Source organism: Diachasma alloeum, unplaced genomic scaffold (assembly GCF_001412515.2).
Source record: "Diachasma alloeum isolate Michigan unplaced genomic scaffold, Dall2.0 Dall_scaffold_00183, whole genome shotgun sequence".
Lineage (NCBI taxonomy): Eukaryota > Metazoa > Arthropoda > Insecta > Hymenoptera > Braconidae > Diachasma > Diachasma alloeum.
Window position 1 is genome coordinate 495,481 of NW_021680349.1, and position 27,057 is coordinate 522,537.

Consider the following 27,057-nt stretch of genomic DNA (forward strand, 5'->3'; position numbering starts at 1 on the left):
CGTTTGCTGCTGTTGCGCTTACTATCCTCTCTTGCTCTAAATTGGGGTATGTATGTCTCGCTCGTCGCGTGTCTCACTCGCTCTTACTGGAGCTCTGGCTCAATTGGCCCCCGCAAAGTTACAACTCTGCAGCACCCGAGTATAACGAACTGTTTATGGCTTTAGTGGACGGCCCGCTGAGTTCGACGTATCAAATTTCGGGCTTGTTGTAACGACGAAAGTTATACCCCCGGGGTACGCTTGCCACACTACTATTGTAGCATGGAAAATTTACTGGTAATTCCTTGGTTTTAGAAATTGTTTTGCAAAATTGTGAAGTTCGGTCGGAGGGGATTTTGCCATTGATGGATTTGGTCGTCATTAGTTATTCTGTTTGTGATTGGATCGTTGTGGAGAAAGAAACCGTTGCTAGTGTTCAGAAGAAATTTTTTGAAATTTCATGGAAAATGTGGGAGGAATTCTTATCAGAGTCACATTGGATCTGATTTAGGAGAAAAATGGTTATGGAATTTCAAGTTTTAGGTAGAATTCAAGGAAATTCAGGAGTTTTCAGTGGCAGTGAGGCGAAAATTTCACAATCTGATTGAATTTTCAGTGGAAGATGAATATTCGAAAACAAAAAGACGTGAATTTTCAATTTTTCCCTGAATTTCCCTGATTTTTAGGAATTGTCACAGAATGATTGAAGTGAAAAATCAAGTACTTTATTGATTTTCAGATCATCCGAACAGAAAATCAATGGAATATTTGATTTGAAAATTAAACAAGATCAAAATTTTGGGTATTTGACACGGAAAATTTAGACGAAAAATTTCAATATTGTGCCGTCTTGATAATTTTTGCCTGAAATTTCCATGTGTTTGGATAATCCTGAGTATTACTGCTGACTAACATTTTGGTTATGTCTTTGTGAGTTCATTTACAAATCAGCGCTTCATGACTACTGATACATAAAGAAAAAAGTGTTCATTTTCATGGGCATGTCACTGATTTTCAGGAATTTATCCTCAATTTACAGTGACATGGTTAATTTACAGTGTGTATTATTAATTTGTAGTGACAATTTTTATTTTCGCACAAGTGATGAAAGTGCTTTATTCATATTTGAAATATCTTTTAGACGATCTTTAAAATTTATAAGTCTAGCTCAATGTAATCCATATTGCATCTGTTATAAAGTACATCACTGGATACTTTTACTGAATTAATATTAAATTGGTGTTCAGTTCCTCCGAATTCTTTTTTAAATTTCGCAATTTAAGAATTCAAACGTCGCCTGTTCTCATTTGAAGGAACATTCTCCCGTGAAATAAGTACGATTTCGGGAGAAATTCAGAAAGTTTTTTCTCGGGAAATAGCGTAAAAATTTTCTCACTCGATGGACAAACCGTATTACAACCATATGAGTTTTTTCAACTACTATTTTACATCCGAAAACTAGAAACTTTCTTCTTTTGTGTGCATACCTGTTAACTTTCATAACTTTGATATGTAATATTGTATGAAATGTTTTTGACATGATATTGAGAGTGCCTCACTAACTCACCCCCGTCTAGCTGAGTTGGACAGGGTGCACAGGGAAGTTTTCACTTTTACTGAATTAATGCTAAATTGATGTTCAATCCCTCCGAAATACCGACGTCGGTGGCCGAGTGGATTAGACGCAAGTCTAGTGTGCGAAAGGTTGTGAGTTCGATTCCCCGTGGAACCGAATTTTTCAACGGAAGGCTCCGGCGAGCGGGAGGTTGCTAATAGAGGAACCGCCTGTACCGGCATGGGTTTTCTGTGGTTTCTCCATGCTACTTCTATGTTCTATAGAAGTGCGAATGCGGTACAGTGTAGAATCCACAGCCGCATGCATAGGGTTGGATAGAGTGCCGAATGGGACCCGAAAAAGGGACTCCGAGACCAAAAAAAAAAAAAAAAAATCCCTCCGAAATGTTTCTCTTCTTGAAATATCGTATTTTCAGAATTCAAATATCGCCTATTCTCATTTCAAGAACATTTCTCCCTTGAACTAAGTAAGTTTTCGGAAGTAATTCTGAGTGATTTTTCTCGGGAAATAGCGTAAACATTTTCTTACTCTACGGACAAACCATACTATAACCATGTGTTCTTTCAACCCCTATTTTTCATCCGAAAACTAGAAACTTTTGTCTTTCGTGTGCATACCTGTTAACTTTAATAACTTTGATATGTAATATTGTATGTAATGAAATGTTTTTGACGTGATATTGAGAGTGTCTCACTAACTCACCCCCATCTAGCTGAGTTGGACGAGGGTGCGCAGGGAAGTTTTCACGGTGTTTCATAGCAGATATTATGTACACATGAAACTTGTGCACATCTCGCCGTAATACCCCTGTCACTGGAGATAGTATCCAACAGTAGACCACTGTCTACAGTGTTACGATCCCAGATATACATTAAACTCGGAGGGTAGGACATATCCATACCCCCAATGAAATATTACTTCTCCATTCTATTCCACTGTTTCACTGTTTAATTGACACACGTGTTGAATTCCCTTCAATTTGCATCAGATTGTCTTCATTTCGAAGTCAATTCATGGAGTAATGACTTGAGATTCAGACGCCTAATTGGGGTAGATGCGATGTTCGACCTCAAATCGATGGGGATTCATAAGTCAGACTGCTATCAATGTTTCAGCATCTGAATTGGTGTTCCATATTAGTTGTGTCACATCATTGACTCGATACTTGCGATCATGATTCATTCGGTGAATGGGAGTTTGACACTAGTTTGGTTCATTGTAAAGTTATATAGAAACTCATGCGGGCACATAGCGAACTCGTGAATTCCTGGCGTATACGAGTTTGACACGATTAGGCTAGTGACTTAGTCTCCATTTCCTACCTACGTAGAAACTTCCCGCCAATCCGAGACTACGATGGGTCTTCTGACTTCACGGAATTGCCAGAGGGAATCATGACCGATGTTGTGGCGATTTTGCGCAGTAGTTTCCTGCGTTATAGCATTTGTACATGCCACTGAATTCTCCAACAATGCGCGGGGTAATCGTTCAAGTAGGTTAATTTGTAATCATTGGATTTGGCGTAATTATTTCTGATGTATGAGTGCGTTGATTAGTTTCAGCCACACGGAGAGAAATTTTCCTGATATGTAACTCGTATTTAGTTGAGAGAAATAAATTATCTTCAGTGGCTTGAATCTCGGAGTAACTTCCCTTCACGGAATTCGAATAAATCCTCATTCAACACTATCGTTCAGCGTTAAATCGTGAATATATTACATATCGAAACATCGGGAGTGCTTAAAAAAATCATGAAAATAAGAAATACTTGAACATTCGCGATTCTTCTACACGGTTTGAATGAGTTTATGTGCCACAAAATCATTCTTGAGTACAATAATGTTTTAAAGCATGAGCGCCTATCTCGGGTGACGTGAGTTGAGATCCCTCGGAGAATTGAGCGATTGAAGAAAAATTACTTGTCTCAAGTAAATATATTTCAGGTATTAGAAATTTTTTCTCAGAGCACAAAACATGATACGTGACGTGGATATACTATCGGATTCACTAAACTCTATGGAGGAAAGGACATTTTTTTTTATTTGGTGTCAATAAATATATTTTTCATTCATAAATGGTCTAATCTGCACGCATGAAAATTTCCGGGCAAATCCTTGGAAATTATTCTCAAGTGACAGTTACACTTTAATTTCAGAGAATTTTGTCATTGAAAATTCACGTTTTGATGTTAAAACCAATAGAAACTGTAAATTTTAGTTTAAGTATTGCGTGAGAATTGATTAAAATCCGAAAAATTGAGGTAATTATACTTTTGAATTTACAAATAATTAAACATTTAGCGTAGTTTGGTCCTGAACATCCGTGTTTTGATGAAAAATTCAAGTAAGATAGGGAATTCTTGTTTTCCATCCACCGAATAATTTGGTCCGGCTAAACACTCCATAAAATGTCAATTCCTTCTGACAGTCTGGCTCCATTAACGGACGATCTTCCAAGGACCTCAATTTGTAACCGATGAATACAATATAATAATTTTTGTCAACTGTTTAAATTTTTTGAAAATTTTCATCAAGTACTAGCTTCACTAAAATTTCAACGAATTTCGTCATTGACAATTCACAATGTGATGGACAAGTCAATGGAAACTGTAACTTTGACTTTTAGTATTCTATGAAATTGATGGCAAACATTGAGTAATTAACCACATTTTGATTGAAAATTCCTTTACTTATTTCCCTCTGAATTCAATTCAATGTCGTTTTCCTGAAAATTAGGACTCAACTGTCCCTGAAACTCCATTCATTGTCTAACAGCGCATTTAAATGAATCAACCTGTATCATCGACAAAAAATAATTCGCAACACAAACATTTTATTGGATCCAAACACTTCGGCAAAAAACAGGACATTTATTTATTCTCAATCCCCCGAGGACACGCGCACCTGTCCTGCAGTGTCACAGCAAATACTGCTGATGCCTGCTGAAAGGGAACATTCGACATGTATATGCATATCAAAGTCACGCTATTTCCGCACAAAGTGCACACTCCAGCATGCACAGTATGGAAAAATGAGTCCTTTGTGTGGCCGCTAATTTAATGGTATACATTATTCGACGATTGTCAGACGGTGATGATAAAGGTACTGGGCGCACTGTGGAAATAGCGGAGATGATGCTGTAGGTGGAAAAAAAGAGAAAGAGAGGGAGGAAGATGGCATTTTGAATAATGCAAACCCTCCGCGGCCAGAAATGAGCAGTGAGGTAGATAAAACATCGTTCTCTTTTCCTGTTCCTTTTTACTCCCATTTATTCTACTCTTCGGCTCTTATTGCACTGCATTCTGAGTTCTTCATCTCTTTTACGGTTTTGTTTCGATCAAACAGTTCAATTGTACTGAAGTATTTTCGGGGAATGTATAGCATTTTTGAAGGTTTAAACTGTAAGAAATATTCGCACAAATTTGCGCCAATTTTAAAACGAAATTTTTAATTACAACGGAGAGTTTTCACAGCCGCGTTGAATATTCATGCCAAGACCTTCGGAAAAATGAAAGACTTCTCGTAATTTTGTGATATTACAGAGCGATCCCATTAATTTATCTAACGTAAACAAGAAATATACTCCCAGAACAATAGTTTATTTGATTAAAATAAACCATTTTTCTGCGTGAATTGTAGGATTGATTAGTAGTCCTCGATAAAAATTGCACATTACATCAGTCAAGGCTATCAATATTCAATTCTGTCCACAAAGTTATCGCAATAACTGAGAAATTTGATGTTCACTAAGAAATTACACATGAATATTCAACAGACCATTAATTTTATTGCTCTATTTTCAGTGAAAACTTCATCTCTTACCGGAAAATACAAATACAAATTTCTAGAATTGAATTAAAGGTGGGAGTATACTGCTCTTATGGACGATGTGTTAAATTTCATTTTTAAATAATTGTTTTCTCGAAAAATACTCTTGGTCTGTTCTATAAACTATGAAAAGGATTTTCCTCAGAAAAAATTTTCCCAATTACTTGGATACACTGAGGAAACAAATTTGTTCTGCCAAAAACTGTGTTATTGGCAAAACTAAATAATTTCGAGGGAAAAGAATATTCTATTCTCACCAATGTATTCTCTTTCTATGGAGTTCTCTCAGATCAAATGATTGTCGTGCAATAAACTATATTTTTTCCTGCCAACAGTTCGAATGTTTCTAAGAACATTTCTGACGATCATGACAAACATTTAATTTTTGTGAAAGATATTAAATTTCTTTCTATCAAGTAGGTTAATTTCCCTCAAGTAAATCTGTTCCACTCCATCAAAAATTCTGACGTGGAACATGTAGTTCTTCAGCAGAGAAAATTGTCTCTCAGTGTATCCTTAAATACCAACTTGTTTCTCTCGATGTAGCACTTCACAAGAAACAATCTCAATTTTCGAAAGTTCCCAAAATTTCTTACCGATTGAGATCCTCCAGCGTCCGTAGAAAATCAAGCGCTTCTGACGTGTTCTGTATCCTCTTCACTGTATCCACTTGGAACGATTCATTTCCGGGCCGCAATCCCTGATAAATCTGTTGCAGTCTCAGCAAGCCTGAAACAACAGCACCCGCAAACCATCATCAAAAAAATCCAAATCACCATTACTAGATTAACCACAATTTACATTGAATCCCCAATTCCCCCAGCTGAATTCTGAAAACACGTCAACAATTATCGAACCTATGGCACTGTCAGTTCCATCAGCAAGTCGCATGCAGATAGCAATGATCAACAATACTTCCTGATGAATAGTCACCCCTAGAAACCCTGCACAGTTCTATTAATAACATGCCCACAGAGCATACGAGTGGAGCCTGTTCTACTGTAAAATTCGCTGGTGTATGCAGTAATACGAGAATAATTGGTAATTGAATCTGTTCTGACGTTAATAATGATGAATCTAGGTATTGGTAAAGGGTCGACGGTAATTAGAGCCCTATGAAAATCATTATATTTTTCCCGGTATTTGTTATCCAATCATGGGACTAATTAATGCTCCTGTTATCTTGGCAATAACAGACGTGTTCAATAGACCAGGTGCGTTTTTATAACTTACGCATCGTTATTGACACTACTGTAAGGGCTTTCTCACGCTCAGGAGGATGATGATCGGCAGTCAGGGGTTGAGAAGGTTGCGCAGGGGCGTCCACTGTGGCCCCTCGTGTTGCCACGCCAGAGGAAAGTTTTAATTAATTGCGCTTCGGGACTTCTTCCCTTCGTTCGTCATCCGCTCTCTCGGCAAAGTCGGACGTGAGGGAAAGGGAGGCGGTGGAGCGACTCGCGGAAGGGACGGGGAAGGGCGAGGGAAGTTGAGTGAAAGAGGTAAGCAGTACGTCTAACTCACACTCACACTATACTCGTCCTCTGTATCTTTTCGCGTGTAGTGAGTGAAGAGGTTTTGTGTAGAATCTTGTTAGAGTGGCATTAACTTTTCCCGGGTATTACTGAAATTTTCCAGTGGATAATGTGACAGTACTTGAACTTCACTGGTGTCAAACGACTGTTTCGGGGCATCCGGAGAGGGTTGGGAATTTATGTTTAATTTTCTGTCCACAGTTGGCTGCAGTTGAAACGGAGGAAGTTGAAGTGAGCAGGATTCACAAGGTGATTTAAGTATTGAGTTTTCTGGGGTGGGGTTGGGAAGTTTTGAGGGGATATGGTGAAATACATGACTCGAAATGAATTTTAGTAATTTGTATGTTGAATTTGATGGTTTATCATTGCAAATGATGATTGAATTTTAAAAAAGTCGGTTTTTAACACACACTGAGAAGACAAATTATCTTTGCCAAACAGACATTTACTTGAGGAAAGCATTTATTCTTTCAAAATCGTATTTTTCCTATTGAGTCATTCCCAGGCGAGCCTGATTAGGTTTCAATTATGACAATCATGTTACTCTAGAGGACGACTAGGTTGCAATTGACCTTGGATGGACTTCTTCAATGATTATTCGTTTTCCCTAAATTTCTTAATCTCTAGAGGGAAGAGTTTCGATTAATTTTTTAATGTTGATAACTAAAATGAGGGAGTGCACTCAGGGTCATAACTAAGATGCTAATCTTCTGGAGCAATATAATTGTCATAGTTGACACCTGATGAGGATTGTCTGAGAATGATTCGACTGAAGAAATACCGCATTGAAAAAATAAATACTTCTCTGAAGTAAATGTATCTTTGGCAAAAATATTTTTTTTCTCAGCGCAGAGATCTTGGGCCTCAGGAATGTTGTATGGTAGGGAATTTAGAGAATTTATTTTATTCTTCAGGATGAGTTGTTATTTGTGCTCTCATTTCGCTTCAGGACTAGAAGTTATTTAACATCTTTATGACGATAAGTCTAATGATTCAGGAATTATTAATTCTGTAATCTTTAATGTGGATTTTAAGGAATGTATTGCAACATCTAGAAGTGCACTAGTGCGGGAGAATATGTCCTCAGAGATTGCTCTACTATTTAGACTAAATTAAGGATATCCAAGTCCTTTGTCTATTTTTTCTTCAGTAAAATGCTTTTCGATTTCTGTAATCGAACATCAGGGCTTTCATTTGAGCCCCATTTGACCTCAAGTTTCCGGATATTTTACAACGATTTGATCATTTGAACTTTACAGATCTAAATTTGCATCTCGATATCGAAGAATTATAAAACATTGTAAAAATCTGAAAAAAATTCAAATGTTTACTTGAAATTTCGGGGGTAATTTTCAACAGTGTCTAGTCTTTCGGCAGCGCAAATTTTTTCTCTCAGCGAAGAGGGAGAGTGAGAAAGTTCTCCTGAAAAGCAATATGAAAAAACCTTGCTTCTGAACATGAATTGTTTTCTCAGGAAAAATCTCCCGGAATGTGCCCCGATTCGACGCAAAGCTCGGCCCTTTTCAAAATAATCTTCCCCCCGCAGTATAATCCTAATTTTTGATCGACTCCTTCATAAAAATTCCTGTGTAATTTTCTGTCAACATAAATGGAGCAGAAACTCTCACATATATTCAAACCTATATTTGTTAGAAGATGTTGAACGCGACTGCGCCCGCTGGAACTACCAGTGCGTATATGTCTTTGTAAAGTTATGCGCATGATTGCACATGATGTACCCGTTGGCTCGTAATTCATCGCCAGACAACTGTCTCTCTCTTGCACTCACTCGACATACATTTTCACGCATTCTACTGCATGCCTACAGGATAACTCAAAATATTCATATTAACCAGGAAAATAATAATGGATGACTTTGCAATCCGATTAGTTTTACTGCCGTATAATTTTAGATTTAAAAAATGCCCGGTGAATTTGCATGTAATGTCCCCATGAAAATAGCTAACTGGAAAATATGATGGCACAACAGGGAGTACATGTCCGAGGGGTTGTGAAATGGTGGAGTGACATCGGCCATGGAGAACTCAAGTCGGGAGTTGTTGGCGACTGGTGCCACTGTGTTGGTCAGACTGCCCGAGGGGCAATTCTCCCTCCATTTTTTCCTCCTTTTTCAATCCACCTATACCAGTCACGCGATATTCTGATGACTGGGTTAACGAGCCCGAAGTTACAACGCACACGGATCGCTCGTGTGGAACAAAGGCCGACAAAGTATATAACTTTTTTTCCATTCCCTCCTCTCTCTTTCACTCTCTCTCTCTCTTGTTAACCCTTTGTGTACTTTTTTTCATCCCCTCAAACCTCAGTGAGCGTGCACGCGCCTCGTATGACTGCCGGCGGCTTTTCGGCAGCAGTACACACACCTCAACGTAAAAGTCCACTGTTTTATTTCGCGTTTAAAAATCCCTTGGGAAATTCATCAGTGCGTCAACGCCCGAAAACTTTTTCTGATATATTTGGGGTATAAAAATCCAACTGTGAAAAGTTCGGGGCGCAAATGTTTTTGAAACTGTTTTGTAAAGGGCAGAAGGGGTGTTCCGTTTCAAACGACCATTTTATATGTCTGTCAACTCGAATCGAGAATCTTACATTGAATGGTAACCTTTGAGTATTTTCCAGGAAAATAAAAATTGGTCCAAGCCTTGAATTACAAAATTTTTAAGGCTCGATCGCACTTCTTTTAAATAAATCATATTAATGTTTACGGATATTTACACTTTGGCTCGGGGTGAAAAAAAAAAAAATTTTATTACTGCATTTATGGGGCATCTGAGGGTTTCAGTGGCATTAGACGGGCCTGAATGAAATTTTTTGTAATCCAAAAGTATCGTTAACGCAATGCACCAAGAGGGGTACGATGAATAAAGTGTTTAAACGGCCTGATTCCTAAAGACTTTGAAATGATTTGAATTTTTCCGTCTTTGTGCTGCCTCGGGATGTATAAACATCTCGTATAATTTATTGAATAGTGAATGCTGCTCTGGTATACGAATAGAGGAGACGATGTAACGCGTGGTGATACCTATTTACCATTGGTATTGAACATCACAGTAGAAAATTTGTATGATAAAGGTTTTCCCTTTGCATTTCCTTATCGAAGTCATGTATTGGGTGCCCGTTTCTCATTGGAATTTCTCCTTTGTGTCAATCCTCCAGTGGGGCGAGGGAGTGAGGGGACTGTGGGAAAATTTTCATCGTTGTATGTATCAGGAAGGAAGCCGTTTCTGATGGGTTTGGCCAATGCCAGGGAAATATTCCCGGTTTTCTCTGGTTAAAGTTGGACAGAGGCGTTATACATCGACCACCTTTCTCCCTCTCGAGATTGCTGGTGTCGTGGCTTATCGTAATATTTTTCCTCGCATTAAATTTATGGTTTCAACTTCATGTTCATTTTCTTTCAATTCCAGGGCTGGGCCATTACATTTATTTATTACCAGCATTTGTCTTTTATATTTTCAATTGGGAATCTTTACATCTGTTCTCTTGCTGCGGAGGAAATTACAAAAGTATTGAATTGGTTTGTTGATTCCGAGGGTCTCACACCATTGGAGACGCATTGAACTGTCATTTTGTGGAGAGTTTATTAGTTATTTCTGGGGGAATGACATTAGATCCGATTGAAAGGGGACAAATTTGGAAGCATTTAGGGAATGCTTATTGGATTCAATGTATTTGTTCACGGATGCTGATGTAAAATAAAAACCACTTTGTAACATTAAGGAAATAAATAAATGAATTGAAATTAAATTGTATTTCCTCACTTATGATGATAGCGACATGAGCTACACAGCAAAAACGAATGTTTGAATTTCACACACCTTTGTCCATTGCCAAAACTCGATTATATGAATTGATTAAGTTGAGATGAACAACTAATTTCAACTGAAAATTTTTATTTGATTTAACCGCGTCATTTGCGAATTTTGCCTCGATTCCAAATTCGGGAACAATTTTAATGGAATACTTGAACTAATTATATAGGTCTCATTTTTGAAAATGCAATAGTCAATTTTCAATTCCGAAATTTAGTAGAATTCCAGTGTGAATGTCATTCGATAAAAATTTCCAACAAGTACCCCGGAAATTCAATTGAAAAATTGTCACCATTGCCCACAACTGAAGATGTCACAACTCTACAGCCTTTGATTTTTCCTTAAAGACAAGTATCATCTCCCACAAGGTGGAGTCAGGTAGATCAAGGATGCTTGAAATTGGCTAGACCCGGAATTAGTCAAGTCGATCTTGTTCATCCGTATCTGGTTACACATTTCTCTCTCTGTATTCCGTTGAAGCAACATGACAGACGTGGTTTTAGGTTTGAGTGAAGGCAAAGATTTCCTCTGGCGTTGACTATGTACCCAGAGCGACAAATAGAAATTGAGAGGAAGAGGGAGAGTAAATCCGTCTGATGTGGTGTACGTTAACAATCCTGTCTATTTCGCTTCGTGAGACATAAGTCGGAGGGGATTCCGGCCCTCCCTCCCTGCCCCTCTCATAAACTCCGTACGCAACCTCTAATTTGGGAGGAAATTTCCTATTAGACAGACTGTTGTTACATGGAATTATGCAACGTCCTTTGAACTCAGATGACAACTGAATAGTTTGATAAAAAAATGAATGACAGAATGGTGTTAACAGAAGTAATGAATTACGTGGGATGATGAGCAGTGGGTAATCGAGACTGAAGATGCATTTCCGACATGCACGTCACCGACAGTCACTGTAAACGATCAATCTCTGTCCGTCGTCGTGTCTGTACGTGATAAAGGTGTTCATGAGCGAGAGATCCCTGAATGGTAGCAGGTGTTACCGGGCATACTGCACCTGCACACGATAAAACCGAGGACAACGTCGGTCATCCTCATCCTCAACACAACTGTTATCCCCTCCCGCACACCACGAAAAACAGGTTTATCCGTTGATATTGGACAGGCATTGTGATGGCTTTTGTTCTCAAAGGTAATTTTAATCAAAATATGCTAATAAAATAACACCGATAGCCATTATCACGGTTGTTATCCATCACTGTTCCCTGTAAGTAGACACGTAATGCATTACGTCAATTCAATTAAAATTATTTGATGAGATATCCCCGGTGGTACCCAATAACCATTAAAACATTCCGATTATTCATCAGAATTTCCAACCGCTATTTGAAATTATGATTGGAATTCATTGAATTTTATAGCAGTGCTGTTCCACGTAAAAAAATACACACACACATACCCATATGCACTCGACCCGGTTTTGAAACGAGTGCATTCTTCAAGTTTCTGGAATAACTCGTTGCATACCCGTTGGTAAACGTGGTTTTGTGCAATTTACAACGTGAGACAAATGTCAAAATTTTACTATAGAGCTTCGCAAAGCCAACAATGAGAGCGATTGCCACCAATTACCCAGCGGGAATGGGGCTTTTCAATGTGAATTTTCTAGAGTGAAACGGGCTTCAATGTGCGTCATGACCAACTCAACTCTGGATAGCTGTAACACTGTACGAAATTTCAATTCTGGCAGTGTCGAACCTGAACATTTGCATGAATTAGCGGGACAGGAACGAATGGAAACGAGTGGATTCACCATGCTTTCACTGTGATCCTGATGCAAAGGGGTTGTTCTCTTTGACCCACCGTGTACCCACCGATAGATATATTTTGTAAAACGAATGTAATTGACGTGTGGCTCGTCCAATCGTTCTGACGAATGCTAATGAGTCCAGTAAATGCTGCGACTTTTGCTCTTCCGAGGAAAATCCCAGTAGCGGGTTCATTGTTCGATGCCTTTGATGATCAGTGGACTCTGAAGTACGGCATTAAATTTCACGGTTAGTGTTGGTATATTGAAGTCAGTTAAGTACCATTATCAGTTCAAAGAGGAATTATTGTTTCCAGTTGGGGGGAGTGGTTGGCAATCAGGAGAGTTGAGAGGCAGACAAAGACGGAGGCACAAAGGTGAATGGGTAGTTATACTGAATTATTAGGTATTGCTTGCACGGAGGTGAAGTTGCAGAGGACCGTGTTTTATCTTGAAACAAGTTTGTACGAGTGGGGCAGGGCAGTTTCATCAAATAGTTTACATCAATTTCCGGAGAATGGGAATTGTTTGGCTTCAATCGAGCGTGTTATTTACTGATCAACGAGCAGAATTTAATCTACGGTGTTGTGATCAAAGGGTTGCATCTATTTTCGTTTAGAATTTCCGTCAGCGGGGTAAGAACGAGATCTTGTTCTTTATCGAGACATTAGGAATACAATTGATGATATATTTTGGATGCTCGGTCTTTTCAAAATTAGATGATTTCGAAATTATGACGCTATTGGAAAGGTAAATGATATAGCTTTAATTTCATGTGGTTTTCATAATTGTCATTCAAAGCTCAGCTTTTATTTTGGATCAGAAGGATCTTAATAATGTGAAAACACAGAGTCGAGAAAGTTCATTTCATTTTTATAATTTCTTATTCATCATAAGTCATTGAATCTGAGTGATATTGACCTCTCGTTAGACTTAGCAACAGAAGGACCGCGTACGTGAGGAGTTGAATAGTAATATCTCCAGGTGGGAATATCAAACAGGAGATTTCGACTCCACGAAGTTTGACTCTCGTCACCACATGAATTATTAAGCATTAATTAGGCAGAGGTGAAGTTGCCGGGAAGGTCGTTTTGTCTTTTGAGCAGTTTTAGAGAGCAGTTTCATCGAATAATTTCCATGCTTTCAAATCCAAATTCTTTCGCTTCGATCAGGTGTGTTATTTGTGATGATTTTACCTATGATGATAATCAGAATTTAATCTATAATGTTGTGATATATGTCTCTCATTTCTTTGCGTTACGAATTTCCTTTAGCATCATAACACTACGAACTCGTTCTTTGTTGAGGGATCCGGAATAATACATTGTTACATATTTATTGAAATTTCAGTCATAGCGTCATCTGAATTTTCGATGTTGTGAGGTTAAATTCAATTTCAAACAATAGGGTTCAGTGAACTTTGAATTCGTCTTGAAAATTCAAGAAAATTGGGTTTTGCATGTTAAACAATCATTGATTTTTCAATAGATTAAGAATGTAGGAAAGTTGTCGTCTGAATTTTCAAAATTTTCAAGGTTTTTCAGAGCCGAATGGACGTGAAAATCGAGAATTACTTGAATATTCAAGAAATTAACTGACTCGTCAGCAAATATACAGCAATTTTATGTAACTTTATCGTTGTTAAAAATTTCAAGCATTTTCACTTGAAGTTTCAAAAGTAATTTTGTAACAGTGTATGGATGAAATATTCCCAAGGAAATGTTAGAAAGGAGGTGTTGCCTCCCCTAAGTTTGATCCTCGTCACCCCATTAATTATCAAGTATTACTTAGAGATGAACTTCAGTTTCATCAAAAAGTTTACATCAATTTCTGGAGAATGGAAATTGTTTCGCTTCAATCAAGCGTATTATTTAGTGATCAACGTTCAGAATTTAATCTACAATGTTGTAATAAAAGACATCTCTTTGCGTTGCGAATTTCCTTCAGCATCATAACACGACGAACTCGTTCTTTACCGAGAAATCAGAACTAATATGAATGGAATCTTCTCCGGGAAATATTGCCATGAATTACCAAACATTCCTTAGAGGTGAAGTTCAATTTCATCTAATAATTTCCATCAAGTTCAGGAGAATGTAAATTGTTTAGCCGAGCGTGTGACTTACTGATCGACGCTCAGAAATAAATCTACGATACTGTGATCAAACCCCAACATCTATTTGCATTAAGAACTTCATTTAGCGTCATAACAAGAAGAGCCCGTACATCACCCAGAAATTATTACCAAAATGGATATAACATTTCAGCTGCTACTGTTGAGTAATCCCCGAGTGTAAACAGTAATATCTCACTGTGAAAATATCATAAGACTTCTGCATTCGTGTAATGTCACCACATCCGACACTTTCGACTAGCAGCGACGAGTGCACTTGTAGCTTTTGCCCTTATATATGGAATAAAAGCCCTTTACGCTTTCAAGTTGTATACGTTGTTATATTGGCATCCCTCTGGACGTGTCTCAAGTGCCAAGAACCGAGTGAAAAGAGACAGACACGGTCGAGTGTGTTACTAGGAGGTTTGTGGTTGGTTTTCTCCACGTGAGGCGTATTCAAACATCACAAGGGGCCACCTGTCCAACAAACTTCATTGCAATCGACCATCCTCCTCAACTATCCTTTAATATATTTTCTACGTCGGTTTCCATGTAGATTCAAGCCACAAAAGCTCTTGCTCATTTTACTCTCCCATTGTTTGGTGGAAAAGTGGAGCAGTGGAGATGATTTTTCTTTCTATTCTCTTCAAATTACCGGAAATAGAGCACTGTAAAGTCTTCCTTGGTTGTGCTCCGTTTCACCGAAGTTTTACTATTCTATTTACGATAGTCTCAAACGAAGATAAATATTGAGCGGAGGTGGAATTTCACGGGAATACATATACCCAACTTCTCACATGGAGTTGCACGAGTAATATCTATTTTCCACTGATACGAGCCACATTTTATTGTTTCCCGTGTTATTGGGGATGGATGAGAGGGATTTTATACCGGAACCCATGTGAATTCACGGATTTTAGGGATCCCAGTGTCATAAATGCGATACAATTCAGCCGGAAAAGTAATTTTTTATCACTCAAATTGAATACAAATGGGATACTATGAGGGATTTACGTGGTCTGACGCTTCGACTGCTGCACAGGGTGTGGAACAAGTGTAGTGTAGCAATTGACACAAATCATCAGTCGATTCTGAAAGGGGAAGTTGCGTCCCTAGGAATTTCAATTAATCAGGAGTACTTTGGGAAGCTTGATAGTGACGAATGGCACGTGTGCATCGTGAAGCTTTGTCGCTCAACTCGTCTCATCTACCCATTCTCGTGGACACCTGAGTGGAGAGCGTTTAAAGGGCATCACGTTCCCGCTTTACCAATCCAACCGTCCCTGATTGAATGAAATGGCCGGAGTGCATTGGCGCTGATAGTGAGCTTCCAGGTTCAGTGGATGATGTAAATTAAATTTTGTTTTCAGATGGAAAATTTAATTGAATTCATTGATGATTCTGAATGATCTAGATTCGGTTGTCAGGCCGACCATTCTAAATGGAGGCATTTATGTCTAGTTTGTTTTTCTTTCTAACAGTGAGTTGTTGATATTTCGAAGCCGGTTTTTGAATGACATTGATCGATTATCGAGTCCCGAGTCGACCGCCGTAAAGGTCGGACGTGTTTTGTTCACGCTCCGGCGATTCGGTCCGCCCCTAGCCCAAACAGTTTTAAACCTGGCATTATAGTCATTTTCCACGAACTTTGAATATTGCTCCGGAAATACTCGTAACCCCTGTGTTAATCGATATTCTTCCAATTTCTATTCTTCACGTTTGTGGTGAACGAAGTGTAAACTTTTCACAATGTAATATTTTATGATGAAACTATCTGGTAGACGGGAAAAAAAACAGAAAAAAATATCACACTAAAACCCACCGAAATAAACAATTTTCCTGGGTCTATTTTTTCTGGGATTCATGTTGCCGAATTTTCCGAAAAAAAACGTTGAATTCGATTTAAGGGAAAAAAGTCGATGGAATTTCAGGTTTGTCTGAAAAATTAAGTGAATTGCCAATTTTTCGCCAGTAGGAAAGTCGAAGTTCCACAATTTACATAAATTTTCAAATCAAAATAAATATTCGGCGAAATTACCTAGAACTTTCAGGGAATTCTTTTAAAATTCTTGGAATTCCAAGAATTTTTGAAGAAACACCCTGAAAATTCTGGGGAATCTGGAATTCAAGGATAGTTTTATCTGAATTATCAAAAGTTTTCACTAATATTTCCGGATTAATTAAAGTAAAATTTACAGTTCCCACGGATTTTTTCATGAAATTGTGAATTTTCACTGACTAAATTCCTTGAAATTTCAGTGGACATGTCACTTGTTACAAATTTGCCTGACCCCGAAAGTTCAGAAGGAAAATTTTAAAATCAGAGAAAAATTTAAGAATGAAGAAAAATCTTGATTCAAAAACTCTTCTTACATGAAATAAATGAGTTTTCATCACTTGCATATAAAGTAAAATTTTATGTATGCTCCGCGTGCGTAGATAGTATGTTTCCATACGAGTGCGTGATTTGTCAAAGAACACTTTTCCCACGAGTTTCGAACCCTATTTTTCATCACAATGTGTGAAAACTTATTCACTTTGCGCACAAGTGATGAAAATCCCATTTCCATAGATTGTAATGAAAAATAGGATTCGACAGTCGTGGGAAAAGTGTTGACGCACCTCCCACAAGTCAAAAACCATTCTGACACACTCATCTCGAAATATACGATTTTTTTGCCAAATTAAGTAACCAGTTTCTTATTCTAACGAATGCTCTCTAGAAAGTTACTGAAAATCAATAAATTATTTCCGAAAACCGGAAACTTTTTCCCTGTCCAAGATAAGAACTAATCATCATCAAAGGTCATTCCAATAATCAAGTATATATGCATCGCACCAAAATCTGCATTCAAATTCTGATGAAAATCACTGGAAAATGTCTTAATTGATGGGAATGAGCCAGCTGTTACTGTAAATGGAGAATCCCGTTGACACTCGCCGGATTATCTTAATGCTCCCTCGACAGCCCCTTATACAGCAGTGGGGTATAGCAAGAGGGGTCTCGCTGACGGATCCCCCGGTTGATACTAGGTAGGAAGACGTCTTTCGACAGACGATTACCCTCTTCTCGGCCGAACTCATGTGAATAAGCCAGAGCTTAATCGATTCAGCCTCTCGTCTCTCAACGAGCTTGTCACCGAGTTCATTCATACGTAATGATAACAGCGATCATCATCCTGATACTTTCACTATAACAATAGCAATAGGTCCTTGCAAGCCAGTTCAATAAATGAAAATACAGAAAAAATTCTAATTTAGCAGTTGCTGCAATATTAAAAAATTTATTGCAGGAAGACCAAAAGTCATAACGCAGTGGGGTGAAATGGAATAGGCGCCTCTCTCGAAACCGATGGTTGGTGCGTGCAAACGACAGCGGCCGGTAGCCATTTTCATAAATTTAAACTCCCCCCCTGGCGTTCACTCTCGGCTGTTTCAACGGGTAGCACTGTCCACCAACGGCATTTCAGTTACAATTTTTACTGAACTGTCTCCACGTCCCTCGCACTACTGCCTCGCAACGGAGAACGTTGAATCGCGTGGTTGGATCGTCAAAAACAGAAAATACTGTGAAAGAACACGAACAAAAATTGAAAAATGAAAAAAACAAATTGATGAAACCAAACTGAAACCTGTCGGAAATTTCGCGATGCTCATATGCACAACAGCACTGATGCATGAGGTAGTTTCAAAACTGCCGGGTATTGGAAACAATCGTGAAATTACATCAGACTGCTGATGATAGAGAACTGGATAAGGATTTAACGGATGGGTGAATCGATTGAGAAATGAAAATCACGATTGCACAAGGAATCAGGAAACTTATCTGCGAGGGAAGTCACATTGTCGCGGGGCTGCATCTAGCCGAGGTTGGTTGCCATTACTTGGATTGCCGAGGCTGCATTTAGCCCCGGAGCAAATCTACAACCGCGCTCAGTTGAGAGTAGCTGTTAAGATTGGGTGGAAGGAGAGCCCACAGCTAAGATGTAACTCGCGTCTGGTTGTGGCATACTCTCATCGGGATAATGCACGTTTAAGTGGATGTTACGTGCATGTCGTAGTCCTGCGATCTATCAATCTTGATTTTGGTACGTAAGATAAGCTGAGTAGGGAATGGGTTAGGGTCGGAAGATACTTGCTATCTTGTTGTCTGAAGTGAAATGCGCCGGAGAGAGCAACCTGTCTGCTTTGTTGATGTCCTTCTAACTTGTGTCGTACATATTCCAGTTGGTGAGATCGATACAACTTCGAGTTGAGTGATTGCTCCGACAATTTGTGCTGATGAAAAATGACGGATAATTGCATTTGCCAACTTGAAAACTTAATCATACCTGATTTATGGTTTTTCATTACATGTCCAACCATAATTCATAACATCGTTATATTCAAATGTGATAAGATCCTTGGAGATGGAGAAGACATTACTAATGAAATACTGGAATGTCGATTAGATTTGGAGAACAGTGAATTCCTCACTGACGCAGTTGCACACAGTTACGGGGGTAGGTACGGAGTAGATGTAGCTGAGGGAAGATGGCAATGCTTCCCTTAAGGGAATGCGATTTAGTTACTGCGATGCGTAGATTCAACAGTACTCAAGATATATGGCGGACGAGGACCAAGAGAGAGAGAGAGAGAGAGAGAGAGAGGGGTTAAGAGATGGGTGAGTATGTACTAATACACCTGGTTCAGCGTCTCACACGATCTTGATTGCATTAGATGCCTTGATTAAGTATTCGTTTTGTATTGACGATGGTACGGATGCACTAGCGAAGTCTCTCTGAGTAATTTTCCATTTGAGACGTCATGCTGGTAACCTGCGCCTCGGAGGATTTAACTGGAGGATTAAATTACTCACTTGAATTTATGAATTTGTGATTCGCAGATCGTGACATTCGTGGTGCGCCGGTTAATCTTCTTTAATTAATCAAAAAAGTTTTTTGTCTTTCTTTTTATCAAACAACTGAGTCTAGAAACATTTTATTAAATCCTTGGGTAACTTCAACAGTAGAAAAAGGAACGAAAAAAAATAAAGAAAATGGGGAAAGTTACTTCAACTTTAATTGATTGAATTGTTCAAAGTCGGTACTACACTGACTTTGCTCAACGAATATACTCCGATATCGACAGCCTCCATTTCTCCGGGCTTCCTCTTATTTTCTTCCTCCCTTCGCTTTACAAATCCTTCACTGAGCATTGTCTGTATTTCCGCTAAGCTCTTTCCTTCTGTTTCTGGCACATATACGCAAATCAAACACCAGATAACAAAAGTGATCACAGTCAGTTGCCACATTGCTGCAAAAGTCCCGAGTGTCTCAAACAGTCTCTACAAAATCATAAAAAGCAAATCAAATTAATAAAACGAATTACGAACAAAATTGCATCAACAAAATTACCTGATAAATTTCTATAGTCACTGTAGTTGTAACGGCGTAATACAAAACGGCGCAGACCCCAGCAATGACCTTCAAATCAATTGAGAATAATTCTCCCAAGTAAGCTATTGGCAGTGGATTAAATGCAAAACCAAAGACGACAATGTAGATGATGATGAAAACGCTGGGAATCCAGTTGAAAGCCTTCATATCGACTCCATGTTCCAAAAGTGTAAAGAAGATTGATAGAACAGCGAGAGAACCGAAGAATGGTGGACCCGACACTAGAAGGAGTCTCCTTTTTCCGGTGAATTTAACAACAGCCATGCAGACAATTCCGGAAATGACGACAGCGACTCCCGTTGCAATTATGGTGAAATCTACACCATCGAATTCCGCCTGCTTGACGATATGTGACTGAAAGGAGAGGATGGGCGCTGCACCAGTTACGCCAATGGCACTGCTCAGGATGAGTTGGATCCAACAGGCTCTCCTATTAGCAGGGCATTTGGATGCTTTCTTCAGTGTAGCGAAGAATCCAATTGCCCTCGTCTTATCCTCAACGGAGACAATTCGTTTCACTTCCTCGAATTCCTTCTGCACGTCTTCCTTGCCAAGTGTCCACTTGAGGACCTCTTCCGCACGGTCCAACTGATTCTTCTGGGTGAGATATACCGCGCTCTCGGGTAGCCATATAAATGATATGATGAATAGTAGAGGACCGACGAGGCTGATCATCGCCATCATGAAACGACTCACACAGAGGCCAACTGTGTAGATGAATAGGATTCCTAGGTTGAGGGAGACGGCATTCATCGTACCGAGAGGTCCCCTCGTTCTTTTGCTGCTGATCTCTCCGATGTACATCGGGACCACTGTGTACGAGATGCCACAGCCAATTCCTGCTAGGACTCTACCGAAGCACAGAGTATTGGGGCTGTTAGCCAGACCTATAGCAATCCAGCTGAAAACTTTGGGTAGAGCACCAAACAGCAGGGTAAATTTCCTCCCAATTCTATCCATGGAGATCAACGGCATAATCGTACCAATGCCCACGCCCAGGTACATCACACTCAGCACCAACGCCTCTTGACTCGACGTCAACGTGATTGGATCGTCTTTTCCGAATTTCCCAAGAGTCGGGGTGGGCCATCCTTCATGAAGACCGCAGTCAAAGACGAGAAAATTGCCTGAAGGTAAATCCAATTTATTATTCCAACAATCCATCAAATTCAGACATAAAACACAAGTACTCACAAACTAATCCTATAACAAACTGATGAAAAATCTCGAGATCCATTTTGGGTTGCGTGATTCAGACGATTGACATTTCCGCTGAAACATAATTTCCTTCATCAAACACGCCCGAACTTGGTGAGGTATTTCTTCAGCAAGTGAGTCGAACTTGGACGGTCGTTAAATGTGGAAGACAATTTCCGTTGGGGATCGAGAACTAGAGATTGAACAATACCATTGCAACCGAATGCTGAATTTGGCGCTGAGGGAAGTGGTGGCGCTGTCCCGACAGGACGTGATCGTCAAGGTTGGCCTGACACGAGAACAAGCGAGAGATAGAGAGAGAGGGGCTAAGACCGACTCCCGGATTTCAATGACCCCACCCACCGGGTGGGCTGAAGGGTTTAGTTACAGATATACCGAGTCGCGGAGTTCGCGCTGGTCAGATGCACTGGTCAACGTGGCAAAGGGTCAACACTAACTAGATTCCTACCCACATATCTCTTGGTTGGGACGCGCGATGCTACATAACGTGGCCCTATCTGACACGCATGGTTGACGGTACGAATCTACTTGGTACACTGTGACGAGTGGTACTGCACTGCTGTCCTTCTCTAAACTGTATCAACTGCCATCCACTCATTCACTCGAAGCTCCCCCTTCCTCCGACACGGCTTAGGCAAGGTCCCACACAGTGTGACAGTTATGACCTGAGCAATACAATGTTACGTTAGTATTAACGCGGCTGCGGCCCCCCAAACTGCCGAGCTGTGGACTGCCTTAACTTGGATTTACGATGGCCAAACGTACACCGCGAGTACAACAATTTTAATGCTCATGGATATCGTCGATTGGTACACACCGATAGAAATACCATATAGGTAATTGCGACTGCCCGAAGAGGAAAGTGTTGCCATTAAAGAAGGCAAATAACCAATAATAGAAAGAGACATTTATGGTTTCGTGCCCGGGTAAACGACATCAGATCGTTCTAGATTGATGACATCCGCGCTGGAATCCGGTACAATGGCTTCATACCAGTTACGACTCGCTCTCCACTGACCCCAAAAATCATGTCATCAAAACAAAAAAAAAAAGATTCTCAAAACAATTCGCAGAATGGAGCAGCTAAAAATTCATCTCTTGTCAGAAGCGTTATTGAAACGAGGACATTAGTACATGATGATCAGAGTTGAGTAGAAGAGTGGGAAATTCCTAACGGTACTTGCTGCATATAAAACTATGAATACCAGTGAAACCCTGGCCTCCTATCTCCCAGTGGAAACTTAGCTTAGGTTAAATCGCTTGATTCCCCTGGAGTTGTGGTAGAGAGGGGAAGTGAGTTGAGTTCTCTCTCCCTACGAATCGTGCTTCCTCGTTCGAAATACTAATTAAGCAAAAAGTGGGGCTCGCTACGTGCCTCTGATTCACCCGGATACCTCCTTCCTCGCTTTCGTTGTACTCGTGTTCGTTTCCTTGGAAATGACCCTCGTTGTCATTGTCGAATGGCATAGGCGATCTCTGGGTGAAACGCGAGAGAGGATGAAACGCTAATTTTAAGCCAACTGAGTTTAATCGGTGCTTGTTGTTTAACCACTAATTAACGCGTCAAAACTTACTCAACCAAGATTGGGTAAAACTGATTTTTCCCTGTAATTATCAGTGATCAACTTTGGTAGATTGGTGAGATAATGATGATTGAGATAATGCTTTAGATAATGAAACTTGTGATGGTGTATCCTTCAGTCCTTTCAGAAGTATATCTGTCACTTGTGGAAGTGAACGATGTGCACTGGAAAACTTTGGTGAACACAAACATGGTTCTTCCATTTCGCAAAGAACGAACTAGAAGGTATTTTTCCACATTTTGGTCAGCCATGACTCGTCAAAGTCGAAGGTTTCCCGAGAAAATCTCAACAGATTGCTTCCTAAAATGGCAAGGTAGTATTTTTTTTCCATCCTCTGTGTTATTCTATTGCCACGCAGACTGGATACTCGCGGTCAAGGTAAATGCGGTAATCGCGGAGCTATTACGATGACGGTATAATGCTATGTGATGTTCCTCACAATGAGGGAACTTCGATTACTTCATATCCTTGATCAATCCGCGATAATCACGGGAAATCGCGAGCGTTTATTCATGCTTCTATCATATGGGTTCCATGACTATTTAACAAAAACAAATTCAACACACAAATTAACCACGCAGTAACTCTACACAAGCCAACTCAACACGCGACATTTCAACATGAAACAAACTCAACACATAGGTAATTCAACACCAAACAAGTTACAGCATAAATTCAACAAAACGTTCGCTCGAAAAATAGTTGCTAACTTTATTTGCAATGCAGTGCTGGTCTCAGCAAGAGCCTTGCATTTCAATTTTGTCCCATAATCAACGCACCTCTATTGCACTTCATCATCACATTCACGCAAAAGATTATAAATGTATCCATTACTCGTCAATTGTCGTTTGCCTCTTTGGCTAAGCACGAAATGGAGAGGCATCGTTCAAACCGTGTAATCAGGGCTGTACCTCAAATCGTGCTGACAACGCGAAGATTACAAACAACACAATAAATGCCCAATTCTACCGGACGCACAGAATATAAATCAATAAATTCCGTCAACAGGCATTTAAGTTTGTTTTGATATTTATTCCGATTGACACAGGCAAGTCAAGGACTCGCTCGTGTTTTCAAATTACCGTGGAATGAAAATATAGGTTACCGCGCAAAATAGACGTGCTCAATAAACTATGTGCTCAATAAACTATGAGCTAAATGAACTATGTGATGAATACACAATGTGTTGAATAAACGATGTGTTGAATTGTCCAGTTGTTAAAAAATATTGTGATCAATTAACGATATGTTGAATTGATGTGTTGTGATGAATTTGCATCGTGAAAAATAGTTTGGCCACCATCATATGTGTTACTCAATGGTAATTAAAGCTGACGTTAATTAGAGCCGGGACTCTCTTGCATTTAATGGTGACATATGTTAAAATCAGTTTTACCAGGTGTTAATTGTATGAATGACAGCTGTCTGAAAAATCCAGTAATTGGAGTGCTCCTTCATCAACTCCAAATCATTTTCGAAGAGAGATGAATTACTGGATCTCCATCTGCAGATCTCAATGAGATTTACACTCAATATTATCACAGGGATTTAACCACTCGTTGAGATCTTGATCCACTTACTTAATACTATTTAATCCCTCTGAATTATCACGATGATATCAATCACAGGAGCTAGTTTTCACAGAGTTAACTCAGTCCATCCGAGAGGAAAAAAAATTCCTGGATTAATGCACGACCAAGTGAAAAACGAAGACTGAAGTCCGTATTCTACAGATTAGGATTCAGCCGTAAGTACCGCATATCAAGTCGTTTAGTTTGTATACATCAGTGAAGCCAATGGCACTGGATGTGTCCCCTCCTCAGTACTTTTCCCCCTTCTGAATTTTTATTCTGCCTTCATTACAACTTCTCAAACATAATGTATGATTCATATGTTGATGGCTTGTCGTTGATTAACTAGCTAGTCATCTTCACGTGGTTTTCATGGTCAAGATCATGAGCAAATGTGATTTACATCGATTTCCAGGTCACGGCATCGTACCACGAGAGGTAGTGAGAAATTATCAGATGAGTTTCTCACATGTTTTGTCTAAAAAGTTGCAGAATTATGTTGAGAAATCGGAGTGAGAGTTCAATTTTACGCACATTTACTTGGATACGAATCGTAAAGACTGACAGACATTTATCGCAAATGTTGTGAAAGACCTTAGACCTTACGTACAGGATTTAGTCAGAAGTTCATCACGCTCGGCATCACGACATCATGCGGCCTTGCGTGAACATTTTCAACTCTCTTTAGCATCTTCAAGAAAACTTCCTCTATTGTAACTCCGATAATTCTAGATAACAGGTGTGAATGCGGATATTTATAATCCAATATTCATGCACGAGGTCATTGTACTCACGATAATTACGCTGACGCATAAAACCAGGGTGATTATAAGTTCGAGAGATACAATGGAGGAAAAAATATCAAGCGAATGTCTTGAGATAGTGAATTTTAATGGAATCGGGAGAAATATTTTTTGTTCTAATGTTATACTTGTGTCCCCCGGTGGGCGCTCTGCATTTATCGGAGCAGTCGTGCGAAACGGCTGTAAAGTCTCAAAGTGCGAAGATAGCGAGAGATCGTTGCTTCAAGAGGACAAAAAGAAAATCTACAAAGTATATTTGCATTTACATTCAGTAATTAAACGGCCACCCCTTTTCCTTCATAAATTTTAACTTATTAAAATCCGTGATTTCTCGGGAGGAGAAAAAGTTAATGACACATTTACATATTTTTGGGGAGAACATTTGCCCCGCGCATTCAATTCCCGGGATAAAATTGCAAATAAAAAAAACTAAGGATGGAATAGTTTTTTTCGTGTGAATCATGGTGGCGTTAAAAGTTTCCATAAAACTTTTTACTACTGCACGTAGAAAATAGAAAACATTATGGAGCAGAACCTCTCCCCCAAGTCCAAAAGACTACACCTTTTTCAATCAACGGATCGATATCAATGTGCGCAGTGTGTGGTTATAAAAATTCAATTTGGAATCGTTAGCTTTCTTTTTTTTTCATGGAAAAAAGATCCAGAACTTGTTTAGGTATTTCCAAACTTTGAAGTTTAAAATCTCGAGTGAAGGGGAGCGAAGGCGTAAGGGATGGAGTAAGACGAGAGAGGAAGAGGGTGGAAAATGTGTGGCCGAAGAACAGAGAACGGGGTGGAAAAAAAAACATTATGAAAAAAGATGAGGGGGTTTGGTGTGTGCATGGTTGGGAGTTTTGGAAGTTAGTTGCGATTTACTCGGCATACCTGCCGTTTATTATGTATGCCACACAGTATAGGTACCTAATATCGGGCCTGGGGTGGAAAGTTGGCCACTGGAGACCTCCCGAAGGATATAAAAATACGACGGGAGACTTGGCGAGACGATGGTGAAGCCGGAAGGAGAAGGGGGAGAGGGAAAAAAAGAGGAAATATAGAGCAGAAAAGATGGTGAGTGGGTGGAAGGGAGAGAAAAGCTGTTGGGGAAGAGCTGTAAAATGAGAAATGCATGCCGAGAGGGTACAGGGGAGGACTCACCGTCGTGGGAGTCGTAGAGGTAGATGATTTTCTTCCAGCCATAGTGTCGCACCGTGTCGATGATGGCACGATGGTAATCCGGGCGCATGCTTATGGCAAAGTCGAGAAAACCCGAGGACGGCGTCAGTACCTGCAATCACAAATTCCATCTTGATTTTCTTCGGAAAATGGGGTGGGGGAATTCTCGTATTTTGCTGTGATTTTCAGACGCTTCGATGGTTGATGTACGTGGAGAGGAGTGGGTTTTTTTTTGGGGGGGAGGGGGGAATTTTAATGCTGGTATAGACTTTTTTAAAATCAGTTTCTTCTTAGCTACACGAAAAAATATACTTGATTCAAGTATATTTTATACTCAATTCAGGTTTTATTTTTTCGTGTAAATTTACTTTTTTCATTAATTAGTAATTCTGTTAGCGCTTATTTCAAATAATCTAGTACATTGTGAATGGATTATTGTAAGTATAATGAAAATATCCTGTATTTTATTTTTGGTCCTCTAGAAGAATTCCTCGATGCACTGTCAGATGAAAATAGGTTTTTCAGGCATAGTTGAGTGAGAACTTTCAGGTCAGTAGAAGTCTTGAAATCACGCAGAATTTTTAATCAATTGAATATTTAACAAAATATTTACCGGAGTTTCTCTGATTTCTATTAATTTTTGTAGGAT

The 27,057-nt window shown here is 39.4% G+C and overlaps 2 protein-coding genes across 8 annotated transcripts in view; both read right to left on the reverse strand.

The window, feature by feature from the left end:
- The window catches only part of LOC107047660 (glutamate receptor 1), a 261,472-nt gene that overhangs the window by 16,773 nt on the left and 217,642 nt on the right, over positions 1–27,057 (reverse strand). For both annotated transcript variants that reach the window (XM_015270463.1, XM_015270458.1), the window contains exons 4-5: positions 26,391–26,520; positions 5,979–6,111 (exon numbers count right to left, since the gene is read on the reverse strand). In XM_015270463.1, coding sequence (XP_015125949.1) covers positions 5,979–6,111; positions 26,391–26,520 — 263 coding nt within the window. The remainder of the gene's footprint in view (positions 1–5,978; positions 6,112–26,390; positions 26,521–27,057) is intronic.
- LOC107047673 (sugar transporter ERD6-like 6) lies at positions 19,667–24,594 on the reverse strand. Of its 6 annotated transcripts, none has more exons than XM_029126689.1 (4): positions 24,442–24,594; positions 21,255–21,332; positions 20,019–21,187; positions 19,667–19,948 (listed from the first exon to the last, which is right to left on the reverse strand). In XM_029126689.1, exons 2-4 carry the CDS (start codon positions 21,295–21,297, stop codon positions 19,682–19,684), a joined length of 1,479 nt encoding a protein of 492 aa, XP_028982522.1. In that variant the 5' UTR covers positions 21,298–21,332; positions 24,442–24,594; the 3' UTR covers positions 19,667–19,681. The 6 variants fall into 6 exon arrangements, with proteins under 6 accessions (XP_028982522.1, XP_015125957.1, XP_015125964.1 ...); XM_015270471.2 differs by having other exon boundaries at positions 24,258–24,594; XM_015270478.2 differs by lacking the exon at positions 24,442–24,594 and adding an exon at positions 23,696–23,784.

Coding starts and splice junctions, on each gene's coding strand:
- LOC107047673 (XM_029126689.1), bottom strand. CDS start 21,297: ATGGATCTCGAGATTTTTCATCAGTTTGTTATAGGATTAGTTT. Junction 21,188..21,254: donor GTTTGTTATAGGATTAGTTT/GTGAGTACTTGT, acceptor ATTTACCTTCAG/GCAATTTTCTCGTCTTTGAC. Junction 19,949..20,018: donor TGACTATAGAAATTTATCAG/GTAATTTTGTTG, acceptor ATGATTTTGTAG/AGACTGTTTGAGACACTCGG.